The following is a 17568-nucleotide window of genomic DNA, read 5'->3' on the forward strand; positions in this document are numbered from 1 at the left end:
TCCTCTCTCCTCTCTTCACCGCAACACTCAGCTGGAAATAAACAGAGCTGCAGAACCGTTCACTGATAGTCCAGACAGGATTTAGTCAGAGTGGAAATCTCGACTCCTTAAATTAACTGTGCAGGGTGTGAGTGTGTATAATGTGTGTGTATATATATATATATATACAGACACACACACACACACACACACACACACACATACATACATATATATATGAGTGAGCTTCAAGTTTTTTTCGCGTCCATATATGTGACGTGATGTAGCTTTGCACCATGTTGCAAAAACAGCCCCATTATTTTTGTGATGTCGCAAAAAACAACACATTTAAAAGGCCCTACAACATTTTAGCCCTGTCTGTTCATGCTGAAGGTAGAAGCGTTTCAACCTGGATGGCTTTTTTGAATGAGGCAGCCAATCAGAACAGAGGTCATTTACATACGTCAGTCTAAATGGAACAATGTGGTCCATTTATATAGATAACAGTATTGGGGACGGCCTTAAATGCTCTGTCTGAGGGGACAGTGTTAGTGTTTGAATGCTGAGAAAACATTACAGAGTCCTCATCACAACCAGTGTTATGATAACGCAGAGGGCTTTAGATTGGAAAAAATACTTCTAATGATGTGATTTCACTGAATCATTTGCCAAGAAAACTGTTGAAGCGGTCCTCCTCATCAGCTTCATGGTTAGTAGTGCTTTATTTTGTCTGTTATTCAAACCATAACAAAGTAGGGCTGAGCGATTAATCGAATGCTGTTTCTAATTATTGTTTTTGGCTTCAAACGATTATGAAAACAAGATAGCGATACAGTGATTATGCTGCCTTCCTATTCAGTGATGCCCTCATATGATCTGTGAATCCAGCCCACTCCTTTCCCTTACAGTGGTGGGCTTGTGCTCCTCCCTAAAATCTAAAACTCATAGATGGATAGAACTTTATTGATCCTGAAGGGAAAGTGCAGTGTTTTAGTAGCAAGACATATAATTGCACATAAACTTACATAAACTGTGCAGAAATATAGAAATAAATCTAGACGTAATTTAAAGTATTCGAAATAAAAGTATGTCAGTTTACATATTTACATTTACATCATATTTACATTTCATTTATTTTGATATAGTTTATTGTTATTTGTTATTTTTTATTTATGCTGAGTAGTTTTTAGCAGGGGAAGTACATCACAGTTGATCTTATTTATTTTGATATTACGTATTTTTATCATTTTTAGATTATTTATTTGTAAAGCGTATTTATATATTATTGATATAATTACTTTTTCCTTTTTTGCATATATTCTTACATTTAATTTTCAGCTGGATTATATTTAAAGTTCAAGGGAATCCACTGATAAAATTTTTTTTTTTTAAGATTCAGTAATTGTGTGATGTTGCCAAAGTCGATGAATAATCAATTTAAATAAATCATGATTTTTGCCGTAATCGAGCAGCTCTGCAACAAACAGACGTGAGTGTTAAGCTGTTTTTGTAGCTAGCTGGTTTAACCAGCAGGCTGTTGCTATCAGCTGTTGCACACAATGATTATTCATGCAACTCGCAACATGCAACTAGTTGCGTGAAAGTTTACTGTGTAATAGCTTTAGGTGATGGAATCTTAGGTGATGGACATTTACTGAACGCTTCTGATCAGTTGTGATCTGTGGGAGAGTTTGACTTCAAAGATGTTTTGTGCCGTTTGATAATTTCCCTTTTAATGATTCTTCAGTCTCTGATGCTTAAGTGGGTCTGATGGGCTGTACAGTGAGAGAAGACCAGTTTCTGTGGTGAATAACTGAAGATTTATTCTCATACCTTAAGGAGAAATGTGTAATGTGGTGGAAGTGGTGCTGATTTGCTCATTCGCAGCAGATTTACAATCAGGAAATGCTTAATTTTCACATATTTATGATCCAGCAAAATTTAACCCTAAGAAATCTCAGTTTTGCTGTCAATAAAGCGAAAAACATGCTGTAATTATATGTGAATCATTTCTGGCTCAACAAGCAGAGCAGTTCAGTTGGAAGAACTTTCAGTCCAGACCACTTTGTTTGTAAATGGAAGTGGAGATGATTTGTATTTGTTGAAAAGTTACTGGGGGTATTTTTGTAAAGAAAAACCTCTTTTATATAATTTTTGCCACATTTTTCTCAAACAGGAAAAATCAGTAGTGCTCGTTCTGACTTGTCATCACTGAATGTAACTTAACCTCTTCAATTCCTCGAGACCACCTGTGGCTCCAAAACGTGCTTCATCATGTTCTTCATAACGTTCATATTCCATAAGCGCCATTCAGAAGCTGGGCGTCGTGTGAGGCTGTAGCTCTTCTCTCCAGTCTAATAGACGGTGATGGAATTTTAAACCCTTATAATAAAAGAAGCTGAACTTTGTTTTTCTACTGAAAGTCGAGCCGTTTTTCTCCAAATCTGGGCTCTAAACTATAAACAGACGGCGTCTCTTCAGTGATCTGCTCTGGAAACATCACTTTTAGAAAATAACACAAAGAGCGTCTGAGTTTTTTGGCTTTCAGCAGTAAATTGTAAGGGTATAGTAATATGTGTAGATCATAAAACACATGTTCTGTTAATCTGAAGGGAGCTTTTACAAATAAATAAATAAATAAATACAGTATAAAAATTTACATTTATTTCATGCAGTGAATAATTTGCCTTACGATTGGTCACGAAAATTCAGATAGACAAACCAAAATATACCTGGAGAGTAAGAGGTTAAAGGACGGTCATTATCTAACTGTTATGTAGGATTTAATTATGTAATTACATTAAAATAATTACGGAATGTAAATCAAATGTTTAGCAACACCACAGTGACTCTAGACGTTTAAGGGTTTAAACACTGTTTTCTTGCTCACAACAGTGGGTGGTCTTTCATTTGTCAAAGTTGATCGAAGCTTTAATGCAAAGCGCAGCTTGAGGAAAGTTGCATGTAGATTAGATTCTGGACATTTGACTGTTGCTCATATTAACCTTACTGCTGTTAACCGAACAGCAGAAAGCAGGAAACGGATTGTTCGTTTCATTGTTTCTGGTCATGGCAATTAGCTCCTCGTAATGTTGTCCTTACTAATCAGATCCACAGGGTGCTGAGGTCGTTTGATACTGTGCACATTTTATTGTGGAAACGAACGTTTTATTCAGTAGTTTTTTAGTTATTAAATCTGAAAAAAGTGAAACATGTTATATTGTCCATGTGTTACGTATTGCCTACACTCTGAAAAAACAAGGTCCTTTAGTAAAGACACTGGTCCTATATAGAACCATGAACACTCAAAGAACCATTGCATAAATGGTTCTTTACATGGTCAAATGGTTCTTCTCTATGATTGAAGCAAGTTGTATATGGATCTTTAAAGAACTCTTTCAGATTGGTTCTACATGGCACCAACAGAGGATTCCACTATTCAAAGTCAAAGGGATAGGATAAAAGCATAGGATATACATTTGGAATAGGAATTGAATTTATGTACTTATATACTATATATATATATATATATATGTATTGCAATTATATACAATTATATTGAAAAGAATTATGTCTTGATGAGCAAAGTTATCTTAAATTTTAGTGAATATTTCTAATATTTCTCATTGAGTTTGCTGTAAGAATATGAGATAAAAACTTTTTTTTTAGACATTATTGCATCTACTGAAATTATTTTTATTTCAGTGCCAGATAATCTCATTTCTATTTATAAATAATGTTTAATACAGTCATAATTACCTGCTAAGAAATTTTATAGTAGGTAACAAATGTCAAAAAAATCGACGTAATATTTTAATATTCCAACATCAGCCTTGTAATGAAAAATATTCAGATTCAGATTCCTTTATTGATCCCAGGGGGAAATTGCAGTATAAGATATATTGGCAAATTTAAAAGGGTTTTAAATCAATTTCTGTGTAATTAAATGGGTAAGCTGTGAACAGTCATTAAGGGTGGTTTGATGAGAAATGCTCCGGTCTAAAGATACTTGGTGTTAGAATTGTTCATAGTGGTGGTGATAGGAACCAGACGTCTGAACCAGATTCCTGTGTTTTGTGACAGTTTTGAGAAGATTTTGGACTAAAACATATTTGTTTCTAAGCCACTCTGGTGTATTCTTGCGTACAGGGCGCTGTACGGTTAAATAGTACCCAATGAAAATGTGATGTATTTACTACTATTTTACCATCATAACATTACAAATAAAAAATCTGAAGACACGTGTAGCTTCACTGGTGGTTTGGGACGGTAAATAAAATGACTATATTTGTGTTGTAGACACTGTGATTTATTTTTTTTTTTTCTTTTTCTTTTTTTTTGATGCTAACCATTTCATATCAAACCACTCTGAAGGACTTTATTTAAATCCCAACCATATAAATATGAAGGCATTCTGAAACATCTGTGTAATTTCCCTTTAAGATGATTTCGCATGCACAGATGTTATTCGCAGCATTGAATACAAACATAAACAGATCTCTCAGTCTAGCCAGTTGAAGTCTTAACAAGAAATGACATCAGCACAATTGTTGTCTTTTGCTGCTTTGATCCAAGGCCAGTTCATCTCTCTTTCTCTTTTCTAAGCTGTTAACAGCCTCTTTTGATGCCAGAGCGGCTAATTTATGCACTGAGTGAACCTGAATTCCCCTCAGATACAGCTGAAGGAGGATATGGAGGAGTCAGGTGGGGTTAACAGGCTCTTCTGTTTCTCCTTTATGGTGTTGGCTAGAGACTCTTTATAATAAGGCTGTAATGATTTTAATACTGTATTGAAAAATGGTAAAAAAAAATTGTGTGTAAAACTTTATGTAGATGTAGGCATGAAGAGTCAACACACCTCTTGTTTTCTTCCGACCATCTTTCATGGAAAAGCGCAATGATCAATAACAACACCCACTGAAATGACTGGACATTTTTTTCCCCAGTCACTATAAAGCTTTTTAGCAGCAATATGACTTTATAATGCTTTGTATAGCAAAGCACATGAGAAACAAGCACATGGAAGAAAGACGATATGATATGCAGTGTAGGTCGGGAGACGGTATCAGATGGTGTAGATCTGTACTTTTGTGTTTTTGCTGTTTTTAGTAGTTGAATTCGCCAGCCACTAACTGCTGGGTTAGCTGCTTGGTTAAGCACTGCTGCGCATGCCACAGCCATTAGCTAAACTTCTTTATTGAGTAGGATTCTGTAACAGTCCAGAGCTGATCAGACGTCACAGATAAAATTAGAGCCTTTACTGATTTAAACACTTTTCAAACTCATAGTCAAAAGATCCTAAACAGCCCAGAAACACAAAAAGACAAACATAACCAGAAAGCAGACAAAATCCGAAAGGACAGAGGCAAAAAACAGGGTCGAAAATTCATAAAGAAAAAAACAAATAGAAAAATAAAAGTAGGCAACACTAGAAAAAACGTTCAGTAGCTCACAAGAAAGCAATACCTCGCAAAGATCTGAGTAAAGCCCAGGCTTTAAACACTAAGGCCCAATCCCATTCCTTCTTTTTGCCCCTACCCCTTGGTTTCGAATGTCACCCTAATCCCTTGGAACGGAGTTACAAAGGGTAGTGGTTGAAATCTTGCCCTACGAAACGGGACCACCAAATGGAAAAAGAAAAAAAAACATTGCTTCATTATCAGGCTACTAGCGCTGCTCTGAAGGCCCGACTTCAGTGACAGGAGAGAAGGGTAAAGTTCAGCTCCTCACTCCTGGGCTTTAGTTACATTTAGGGTAACATGCTTTCAAAGAGGGGGTTTAAGATAGTTAATATTGCCCACTGCTGATTGTGTGGTGATACGTAGCTAAAGTCAGGTTTTTTTTTTTTATTGAGGGAATGAGACATCAGGAAAACAAAGAAACAGGACAAATCCAATGAAGGGAAAAAAGGCCTAAACAGTATCTGGTGTTTGGTCACAAATATAAAAACACAAATAAAGGAGTGAATAAAAGGATCAATTTGGATTATGATGTTTTCCTTTTTCTTAACTCCAGCCCCCTTTTCCCTTTTTCTCTTCCCCCCTCCCACACACCCTTCCACTCCCTCTCTACCCTCCCTCCATTAGGTTTTCCTTTTCACCTTACCCTTATCCCTAGTGGCACCCACTTAATAACCCCAATCCCCAACGTAAATTTTACATTACTAAACAAACAGCCCAATAAAGTCAGCTATTCTTGTTCGAATTTTCCCGTTCCACCTTAAATAGTTAGGTCCTGCCGCTTCAGGCGTCAATACTGCTGAACTATTTAAGGTGGAACGGGAAATTAGCTGGCGAGCTGCTGAGAGATTGGCATACTTTTAGCAATTTTTGTTTGCTTGTTACGAAGAAAACGATCAGAATACATTGAAAAGACATCTCAACAAAAATTGGGACGCCCTGCCCCCAGACGTGAACATGCAAAACAGAGGGCTAAGGGCTCAGTGGTGGGGGTGAGGGGTGGAATGGGATTGGGCCAAACTGTCTTTGGTCACATGATCAAGAAAGGCAGGTGAAACGTATCGGTGTCCTGGTGAAGCGGTGAACGATGACAGGTTGTGGAATGGGAGTCAGCAGTCACGTGATCCCCAAGGGAGTTCTGGGAGTTGGAGTTCTCAGATAGAGCTGATCCAGATGGATGTGTGACAGATTTATGCTCAATGTTGTGCTTTTGCTGTTTGCTTGCAAACTGAACCGAAATGTATGTTTTTCACCAACAAACTTCCCATTCAGACTAAAAGGGGAATTGCACCAGATTTTCAGGGTTTCTAAATAATGAAATGTGAATAGAGTCTTTCAGAGTGGTTTGGTGTGAAATGCTCCTTTCTAGAGAAACTTACTGAGTTAGAATTTTTCACATTGGAGGTGATAGGAATAGGATAGTCTTAATCGTTTTATGCCTCTTTATATATAAAATTGTTACACAAAGTGGTTAGGAATGCGCTGCCAGATGCCTGAGACATTGTTTTATGATAGATTTACGATTTTACGGAATTTTGGGCCAAAATGAATTTTTTAAGCACAGGTCTTAGTAAGGCAAAGGTCTTTTTTTTGTATTTTATTATTATATAACAGTTTTTTTTCCTTTAGATTTACGACTAGGTTACCGCTCTAAATGATGTGTTCATTTCAGTGATTAAATTATGCAGAACTTTTAAAAAATCAGCGGAATTCCCCTTCAAGTCACATGTATGTCTATTTTTACTGTGGCTTAAAGACGTTTTAACTCATACTGTGGTTTGATTCTCTGTAGTGTGGTTTGATTCTCTGTAGTGTGGTTTGATTCTCTGTAGTGTGCTGAGACTAAGCTGGCATGGATTAGTGTTCATATAAAGGCTACAGTCTGATCTAACCATATTATTTTGATCTGTTAATTACATTTGTTGTTAATTACAAAGATGTTAATTGCTTCAGAATAGGCAGTAAAGCCTTTTTATGCCTGATGACTGTAAAAAAAATATGCGGCTGCAGCACAAATTCTACCAGCAGATGTCTTTGCATCTCTTATTTTTACCCTTGAGTTTTGCATAGAATTTAAAATGAATTTTCATGACTTCTAGTCAGAAACGGGTTAATGAAATACAGCTGGGATAGAATTAACATTTCTGCGTTTTCTTCTCGCTTGCAGCCGAGAGACGAAGTGAGAAACACAAGAAGAGAACCATTTGATGGAAGAAAAGAAAAAGAAAAAGCAAGAAGAAAAGAAAAAGAAAGAAGCTGCTCAGAAAAAGGTAAGCGCTGTTAGACTTTGACTTGAACTCTTTACAAAGGCCAAAATAAACTTGAAGATACAACATAGTGTCTAAACTTCCCTTCAGAAGTTTTGGAATCTCTGCTTTCATTCATATGAAATGGATTTCATTGCAGATAAATGTATAAAATAGGTTTCAACTCATTTGTATTTGTGCTAAACATAAAAAAATGAAATGTTAGATGTCCAGAATAATGAACAGAGATGATTCTAAAATCAATAAAATAAATCCTAATAAATTTAATATCAATAATGCCTTGTATTTGAAAAGTGCCAATTAAATCTCTTCAAGGATTTGCGTTAAATAAATAATTGTACATTATTTATCGTTTAATAGCGTCTTGGCTTTCCAAAAACTGTTAAATGAAACATCTTAAAAATATATTCTGGTCTGTAAATATTTCAGTCTGCACTGTATAATTTGTTCTCGAACAAAAATAGTGGCAATTACTAATGAAAACTGAACAGCAGTGTGCGGGGATTGTTTTCCTACTGCTTTCTGAAATTTTGGAAACGTGCAAAAATGAAACCATGAATTGCCTTTTGCAGTTGAACGCTACATTAAATAACATGTTGGGCTTGAACGCTTGTCGAGCATAGCAGCCGTAACGAAGAGGGGGTGGGGCTTAGTGAAGGTTAAAATAAGTGGTTAAAATAAATAAGACCACTTGAGTCACTAAAATATATATTAAAATTAGGGCTGCACGATAAATCAGATTTTTTTTGATGCGGTACCGTGCCGTTTTGTGTTGGCGATGATTCGTGAGACTGACCACGGTTTCCTTTTTCTATTGCTGTGCTGCTAAATCAGAACCAGGAACCCACACAGAAAAGTGGCTCAGCAGTGGCTAACAGGCTAAATGCAGCAAAACATGTTCAGTTCCACTCCAACGCCAGTCATTCAATTCTTCTCTGAGTCTTCATCCTCTAAATGGGTGTTGTTTGAGCATCAGTTAGCTGGAACCGAGCCTGTACTGCAATGAGTGGAACCTTTAGCCCACTAGCCCAGCAGGCTACAGCTCAAAACGCTGCAGAACAGCTTCGATTTTGGCTTTATTTCGCACCAGCACCAGTCATTCGACTTGGCCTTTTCAGTCCACACTTGTAAAAGTGGAGCACCAGTTAGATGGAATTGAACCTGTACTGTGGTGTTTGTGTCTGTAGGTCACTATACAAGCCAGCTTAGCTAGAGTAGCCCGTTCTAGCTAGGAGGCTACAGGTCCAAACATCACAGAGCAGGTTTAATTTAATCTTTCTGTTCCTCTAGCACCAACTGAGTCATCCTCCTCTAATTATCATTATCAGTCAAGCTGGTTTTAGTCAGAACCGAACCTGTTGTGTGGTGAGCAGAGCTGGTGTCGTGCTACCTTCTCTTTCCTATTTAGCAGCACTGTTTAACCTTTAGCAGTTGCTGCTGAACTGATGGTTTGACATTTATTGAATGCTAGATAGAAAATTTGCTTTCGTTTGTTTGATGACCCTGTAAGCAAACTGAATTTTTTTTTAGATTGTTTTCCAGTTTCACCAAGTTGGGTGGCACAATATGGACTTAAACCTAGAAATAATCCTCGTGTGTGTTTACATGCGCTTAATAATCTGAGAACTGCAGAAAATCTGATTTTGGCTGTAATCTGATCCAAGCATTTACATGCTCTTGAGTAATCAGATGATGGGAAAGTCCAGGTCTACATGAGTCAGGCAGTAGCCACACCTTTTTATTTTAATTTCAGTTTTTTAAACAACGAGCCACCTTACCTGAAAAAGTGAACATGGATCATCTAGAAGACGAAGAATAATTAAATCCTTCATTTCGTCGAGCGTGTAGTTGGCTTCAGGGTTGTTTTGCTGCGTCTCGCGGCAATGCTGCCTGCTTATTTCCAGTGCCGCCGTCTCGTTTTCACACATGCTCAGACTGAGAAATCCGAGTTTACATGCACCAATTACTGCATGTGATAAAATCCAGTTCTCTTTATCGGATTTCTTAATTGGATTTCTTAATTTCTAGACCTTGCTCTGATCTAAGAAATCAGAGTGTGCCGTTTACATGACCATTTGAATAATCAGATAACTGCAGAGAACTGATTACGATCAGTTTATTGAGTGCATGTAAACGCACTCAGTGAAAAGTTACATCATTGTGTCATCCCGTATAGAGTTCTGAGGCCGTTATCTAACGGCATCGGGAAAACCGTGCTGAGCATGACTTGTAAGCAGGATGAGTTGAAGCTTTATGTGCCTGGTTCAGTCTAAAAGTGCACAAAAATGTGGTCACACTTCTCATGAGAGTAGCTATTATTAGCTGTTTTTAGTGTTTCACTGTTTTTATTTTGCGCAAGAGTGAATGGGGCTAATGTAACACTGTATTTTTTGCTATTTGCTTGTATATAATTTCTGTTTGCACACCAAAAAAAAGGCACATCCAGTCAAAGACACCACTTTAAAAATAATTAAGTGCTTCTTTGGTGTCTTTGTGATGATGCAACAGCTTTATTGGACGTCATGTTTTATTACGATTCGTCAGTTCTACTTGCTGGAGAAAATAGCTTGACGTTAAAAAGGTACTTGACTTTAATAGCGTGAATAGTTTAACACTTCACACTGCTGCCCAACACTGGTTCCTCTGGTTCTTCTTTCTCTATGCACTCTTTACCTGAACGTTAGATGATTTTGTGTTGTTCTAAATAGACTGTAGTGATTAGTAGTGATTTGCGGTTGGTGCTCAACCTTCTAATCTGCTTCTAATCTTTCTTCTCAGGCTGCTGAACAGAAAACCAAAGGTGAGTTGTGGCTCTCGTGTTTACACTCTTCCTCTGAATTGTACTTGGGTTCATTATAAATGCAGTAAATGGAGAGAAGCAGGACTCCGGTCTTTTCTTCTTCCCGAAGCTCAGCTGGATTATGATCCCACTGCTGCCGAAGGCTGTGATTTATTAAGTCAGTCTTGTCTGCATCACGTTATGGTTCATATGCTCTCATTTGGACAGCTAGCCTTTAGACTGGCTTATCAGCTTACTTAGCTACCTTTCTTAGTCAGTAACCACTGTGTGTAATAGGATTAGACAATGTCTGGAGTTTCCAGTTCCATCATCGCTATAGACATAGCAAGCAGATGATTTCATCGGTAAACAAAAAGACATTAGCAAAGACCTGTGGCATGTGATCTGGAACATTCGTTGTGGAACAGTATAAAGTGACCAGTCAGTGGCCTTTGAAGATCACCATGTGAGAATCTGGCCAGAAATGTGCTTCACGCAAGAATGCAAAGACTTGAAGCTTCTCAAACACGGTATTAAGTGCCGTTCACATGCATGCGCCACGATGCAAGCGCAAGCTGCATTCTCAGCGTTGCAGCAAGGGGGTGCTATAGCAACAGCCAAGGCTGGCCAAGCTGTTTCCTATGGTCAACACTTGTAGCAGTACAGCAGTTATTATATTTCCTACAACACAACGCAAGTGCTTTAGCGTAAGTGTTTGAGGAGTTGGCCATGAAGCCAGAGGCAGTGTGGCGGTAACTAGGATAATTCATCTCGCTGACGACATCAAAAGTAAGCAAGCTAGTTCCTAAAACAGGGTGTTGCAGGACCATTAATTATGTTACATTGTACTGCACTGTTTCAGACTTTCCAGTGTGTTTTAAATGAAACAGTAGAAGCTATATTGCCCCCTACACTTCCTGTAGTGTATGACAGTCTGTCAGAATGACTGTGTGAGGTACGGCAGAGAAATATAAATACAAGCACTTAATGCGTTCATCGAGACGCATCATAGGACTCTTTAAAACAAAACTCAAACACGAAATTCTGTCGTGACATTTGTATATTTTATCCAGAGTGATGTTGAGCTTGAGCCGTCTGTGGCCAGATGGGCGTGGAGTGTGTGAGAGGTGATGCTGATAAATCTCGTTAGAGCATCTGTTAATGCTGGAGCTCTCTGACATCAGCCTTCACACACACGGGCCTGTGTGTATGTGTGTGTGTGTGTGTTTGAGTTTTAACGGTGTTAGCATGTATGTCTCTCACACACTCCTGTGGACTCGACAGGACCACCGTTGCCTCACACACTCTTCTGACTGTAGCTGTGTAGATCTCTCTCTCTCTCTCTCTCTCTCTCTCTCTCTCTCTCTCTCTCTCTTTCTCTCCCTCTCTTTCTCTCTGTCTCTCTCTGTCTGTCTGTCGCATTCTCTTTCTTTTTATGTGTAGTGATGCTGTAGTTTATTTGTAGTTTATCTGTAGTGAATTGACGGTGTAGCTGATATGAAAGCTCATGCAGTAGTGGGAGCAGCGTGCTTTGCAGGAGAGCAGGGTGCATGTGGAAGCAGCACTGTGTGACAGAAAGCAGCAGTGTAGAACAGAGTAAGACTATCCATCTCTCTCTCTCCCTCTCTCTCTCTCTCTCTCTCCCTCTCTCTCTCTCTCTCTCTCTCTCTCTCTCTCTCTCTCTCTCTCTCTCTCTCTCTCTCTCTCTCACACACACACACACACACGCACACACACCCTGTCAGGATCTCAGTGGGGACTGCTAAGCAGGAGTGTGCGTTAATAAAAGGGAAAAAAAAGATGGAAAGTGTCAGTAGGAGCTTTATTTTTTGTACTTTGCTCGTTTTGTTTTTGGGATTCAGAGTTTTACATGTTTACTTCCAGGTATATTAAAATATACAGATAAAAAAATGATTAAAATGCACACTTCTAAAAATAAAAACAATACTGCTGTAGTGCCTATATTGTAAATTTGCTTGCCAAACACTTGTAATTCAGTGTTATACGACCATTTCCAGCCTCTCTTAATCCTTTAGATTTAAAGTGTTTTGTTACTGTGCCTTTAAAGGCCACCGCACGCCAGGCGCGCCGCATATCAGTAGAGCGTCACATATCAGAGCGCTGTTATATTATGCCGGCAGGGAGAGGCGATTAAAGCTAGGTTCTAGTTCATTTTAACACTCTTATAAATTGAATGAAATAAAGCTTTCAGCATCACTCATCATGCTTGACACCAGTTTACTGCCTCTTCAGAAACTGGCTGAAAGATAAGAGCTGAAAAAGACTAGAGCTTTATTTTAAATGGTTCACTCGTTTCTCATTCACTACAGTATAGTGAATAATATAGCGGTTGCTACATAGTGAACTGACTAAAGATTGACTAGAGATTCAACGGCTGAGAAAAGTTAAATATTATAGCAGCATCACAACATGGCTTGCACACTATATAATGCACTCCTTCTGTATTTCGAACGCATCACAGAATAGTAATAATAGCTGTGGTAGCTTACTAAAATAAAGCTCTGCGGATCGTTCTAACAGTTTTAGCAACAAATGGTCTCAAATGCTGGAGTTAATGTAGCCTATAACTGCTGATTCACTCTTTAGCTGGTCACCATAGCAACGCAGACAAATATCTCGCCTAGTAACTAACGAAAAGGTAAAGAGAAAGATTTAAGACGAACATTGGTCATTTGGAGACGAATGGACTTATTTGCATTTCTTAGCACTCCATCTGGTTTCCTGATACGCTTAATCTGCGACGAGTCGGTGACGGTGTGCATGCTTCCATAAAAACCACTGGTTTTTGGATGCTGTGCAATGAGGCACGTTGCGTCCAGTGTTTAGAGGCCTTAAGACTGTGAACTGTGTATATGAGCTCTGTATTGTGCTCCATTAAAAAAGCATTCCAGGCTTAAACACTCCTTGATAACTTTAGTGTAAATGGGGATATTTAAGGGCTGGTTTTGCAGCTTATTTTCCATATGTGTGGATCAATGATTTAAAGTTTAACAGTGTTTACATGTTACACTAAAACTCTCTTTTTTTTTAATGGAAAATTGTTTTATTTTACTTTATTTTTATTCTTATTTAAGTAATTAATTTTGTTAATTCATTCATTAAGTTTTCATTAATAGCCAAACACTAAAAATGGCCTTTATTTTTAATCAATAATTTGCATCTATGTTTTTGTGTAATTCAGTAGCCATGTTTACATGCAGCCTAATTAATCCGACTAATAGCTCCATGTAAACCCCTCAGTCGGAATAGTCTAGTCCGGTTGAGGTCATTCGGAATACAGTTTCTATCCGATTGATCGAGGTGGGTAAACCTCTAAATAATCTGTTAAATAGAAGAATAATAGCCATGTAAACGCCTGAATCTGATTACATTCCCTATCGGAACGTGTATGTCCGTTCTGCGCATGCGCGTCGCGTCATAGTGAAAGTTTTTCAAACGTTCATCGCGGCGGAGCAGAAACTGGTCTGCAGAGACGGAGTTTATGCTCTGAGCTTTAAAAGATGGCGGTGGGATGGACGTCCAGCTTATGTGTCTCAGAGCACGACGTCTTGCCCTGTGAAGGGCATTTTTCTGAGTCTGATGTCAGTTTAAAGCAATTAAAAACACAAGTGCCAACAAACTTATCTCACGCCGACTGGACCTCACGTGGCGCTGGCTGTCATGGTAACGTTTACTCTAAGCGCTGCTCCACGCATGCGTGTTATTTTGCATCAGTTTACTTGTAGTGAGCAAGTAAACGGAAGATTTTCATCAGATTGTTGTAGAGTGAGCTGAAACACCTCAGTCTGAGTCTGTAATCTGATTGTATTCGATCAGATTGGCAATAATACTTGCATGTGAACACAGCCAGTGACTTTGGTGTGAGTCTAGTACAAACAGCATGTCAGCCAGCCCTTCTGCAGGGATGTCTTCTCATGTGCATGTGGGTAGAGAGAGCAGGAGGGATGGAGGGAGGGAGTGAATGTAAGCATGAGAACACATTGGGGTTTCCTGTCTGCACGGTTTACCCCACAGGTTTTAGCAGCAGTGCCGCTCATGGGGCACCTGCTTACATTCACACACTCACTGTCTCTCTCTACTTCATTCTTCTGTCTTACTTACTTTCTCTTTCTTTCTCTGAAGCTACAAACCTTGAGCTGAATTTTCACTTTTGCAAGTTCAGTTTAAATGACAAAAGTTAAACCTGCACTGTGTAGGTTTTGGGGATTTGGAGACCTCTGTGGTAGAAATGTGTAATTGCACACGAGGTGCGGAATAACATTTTGTGACGTGGGTTGTGCTTCGGACCTCTTCCCCAAGTGGATGAATCTGATAATTGTGAGTGCATTGAAAGTGAAAACTTGCTGTGTTTTCCAAAGATGTGAGTGGATGATCTGCTGCTGTCATCATATCTTCATCAGTATAGATCTGATTTTGGATTTTAAACCTAAACATTGAGGCAGACCTTCTTATTGAGTCTGGGCATGTGATGTTAGTACATAAAGATGCATGAGGTGGTGTGAAAATCTCCCGCCAAATCCAACCTGGAACATCTGTCTTTTACTGTAGCAGCAAACATACAGCGTATTTGCTTCCGGCTCAGTAATGCTACTTCTTTCATTTTTTACCTCTTTTTCTCCACTGTATGTTTTGGTTTGTCCATCTGAATTTACTTGACCAAATCATAAAGGAAATTATTCAGTAACTGCATGAAATAAATTTACATTTTTATTTTATTTTATTTTTTAAATGATCAGAACACGTGTTTTATGATCTACACATATGCTATACGCTTACAATTTACTGCTGAAAGCCCATCTGTTTGTAGTTTATATCCCAGATTTGGGGAAAAACGGGTCAACTTTCAATAGAAAAACGAACTTGAAATTCCATCACCATCTCTTAGACTGGAGAGAAGAGTTACAGCCTCATATGACGCTCAGCTTCTGAATGTAGCTTATGAAATATGAAAGTTATGAAGAATCTGACGAAGTGCGTTTTGGAATCGCTGGTGGTCTCAAGGAGTTGAAGAGGTTAATGAACAAGTCTTACATAGTGCAGCTATGACAAAAGCTGTACTGAAGCTGAGATTGTGAGAGTTTTATTTCTCCGTTCGTATCGTAAACGGCTGCTACTCTTTTTGTGGAAGGATTTGCTCATATTAAAGCACATTTGATAGAATACTTTGGGCTACTTTGCTTTGCTTTTTGTTACTTTGTTGTATAAAAGCAGTAGAACACTGAGGTCGTGTGTAACATTCTTAAGTTATCAAGTTTGCGTTACTACCGTCGTTTTTTAGAGCTGGAACAGACTTTGCAATGAAACAGTAGAAGCCATATCGCCCCCTACACTTCCTGTAGAGTACTACAGTCTGTCAGAATGACTGTAGCTGTGTCCCAGTTCAGGGGCCACATCCTTCAAAGGCTGTGAAGACCCACGGAGGCTGAACCAAAATGAGACGGTCTGTTCTAGGGCGGATTCGCTGTTCCCGGCCTTACACAAAACACTGCTCCTGTCAAGTTTTTTGAAGTTCTTCAAAGAGGAGCCAGAAGTTTTGACTTTAGCTTTTTTTGGGTGTCTGTGTATTCATTTATTGGAGCTTCTACATTTTGCTTGAGATCACATTGGCTTTTTTTAACATTTGTATCATTAGCTATTCGACTCAGTTTAATCCTAATACTTACATTTAAAAGTGGACGTTCACCCCTCTGCTGTCGCTGCCGTGCTCTCGAATCCTCGCCACCCGTGGATCCTTCGTTGCCATGAAAAAGGAGGACACATTTCTCGGCTTTGACTTTTTTTTTTGACTTATAGCTGCACTGTATTTTAGCGTAATTCAGACATACACACATCCATCAGTAAAGAACACGGTGCAGCCGGTTGCGTGTCTCCGATCAGCGTTCCATTTTTAACTTTTCTATTATGAAGGAAATGGGCTGTTTTTATGCTGAACTAAAAAAAAAGTTCACAGCGTTCCTCCTCTTTTCTATTTTTCTCTCCTCATTTTGTTTTTTATTTTTTATTGCCATGCTGAGCAACAGTTTGTGATCATGCCTCCATGTCACTTCAGTGCACACGCACTTTGTGTGTGTGTGTGTGTGTGTGTGTGTTTGGGGGGGGGGGTGTGTGCTGCTCATGTCTCACACCTGCTACATATGAGAGTGAACTCTTACCATCCATAGACTCAGACTGAGATGCGAGATGGAGCGAAGTTGTCAGTTAACACCTGCAACATTTACGATACGCGACCAGGCATTACTAATGTACTGTCTGATTACTCTGAGCTCTTTAACCCCTTTTCACAATAGGTTTAGATAATGTGTTTAAAAGCTGTTTTATTGTGACATGGTCACTTTAAAGGAGGTCAAAAAGATCCTTAAAAAACATTGATTAAAAAAAAAAATACAAAAATATAATGTATTATTTTCACACATGTAAATTTGGGTTTAGGACCGATCCCTCCCAATAGAACATATCCTATAAATGACGATTTAGCTTAAAACTATCTCAGTTAATTAGATTTTTTCAGTATTTAAATAGATCATAACGTAATCATTGGACATGTCTAAGATCTGTAGACGTGGGCCCAATCCCATTTCTTCTTTTTACCCCTACCCCTTGTTTTGAGTGTGACCCCAGTCCTTTAGAACAGAGTTATCTTAAATCTTGCCCTACGAAAAGGGACCCTCAAAAATATCAACATTTTGCTTCATTAACAGCTACTAGCGCTGCTCTGTAGGTGACCCAGCCAGTCTGCAGTGACAGGAGAGGAGGGTAAAGTTCAGCTCCTGGGCTACTTCAAGTTCAATTTAATGTTCTGCTGCTAGGCTTTAGTTACATTTAGGGCATCACATTGCCTTCAAAGAGGGGGACAGTTGTTATTATTTATCGTCCACCGCTGATTCTTTGGTGATACGAAGTCGACTATTCTTGTTACAATTTTCCTGTTCCACCTTAAATGGTGCAGCAGTTACATTCTGGCACTTCAGACATCAAAACTGTTTGGACTATTTAAGGTGGAACAGGAAAATTAGCTAGCTAGCTACTGAGACATTCGCATGCTATTATCGATTTTTTTTTATGC

The 17568-nt window shown here is 38.7% G+C and overlaps 1 protein-coding gene across 2 annotated transcripts in view; it reads left to right on the forward strand.

Annotated features, from left to right (window-relative positions):
* The window catches only part of tnrc6c1 (trinucleotide repeat containing adaptor 6C1), a 90378-nt gene that overhangs the window by 13509 nt on the left and 59301 nt on the right, over nt 1-17568 (forward strand). For both annotated transcript variants that reach the window (XM_017724992.2, XM_017724993.2), the window contains exons 2-3: nt 7606-7708; nt 10484-10505. In XM_017724992.2, coding sequence (XP_017580481.1) covers nt 7646-7708; nt 10484-10505 — 85 coding nt within the window. In that variant the 5' untranslated portion in view covers nt 7606-7645. The remainder of the gene's footprint in view (nt 1-7605; nt 7709-10483; nt 10506-17568) is intronic.

Source organism: Pygocentrus nattereri, chromosome 14, assembly GCF_015220715.1.
Source record: "Pygocentrus nattereri isolate fPygNat1 chromosome 14, fPygNat1.pri, whole genome shotgun sequence".
In the NCBI taxonomy this organism is placed as follows: Eukaryota; Metazoa; Chordata; class Actinopteri; order Characiformes; family Serrasalmidae; genus Pygocentrus; species Pygocentrus nattereri.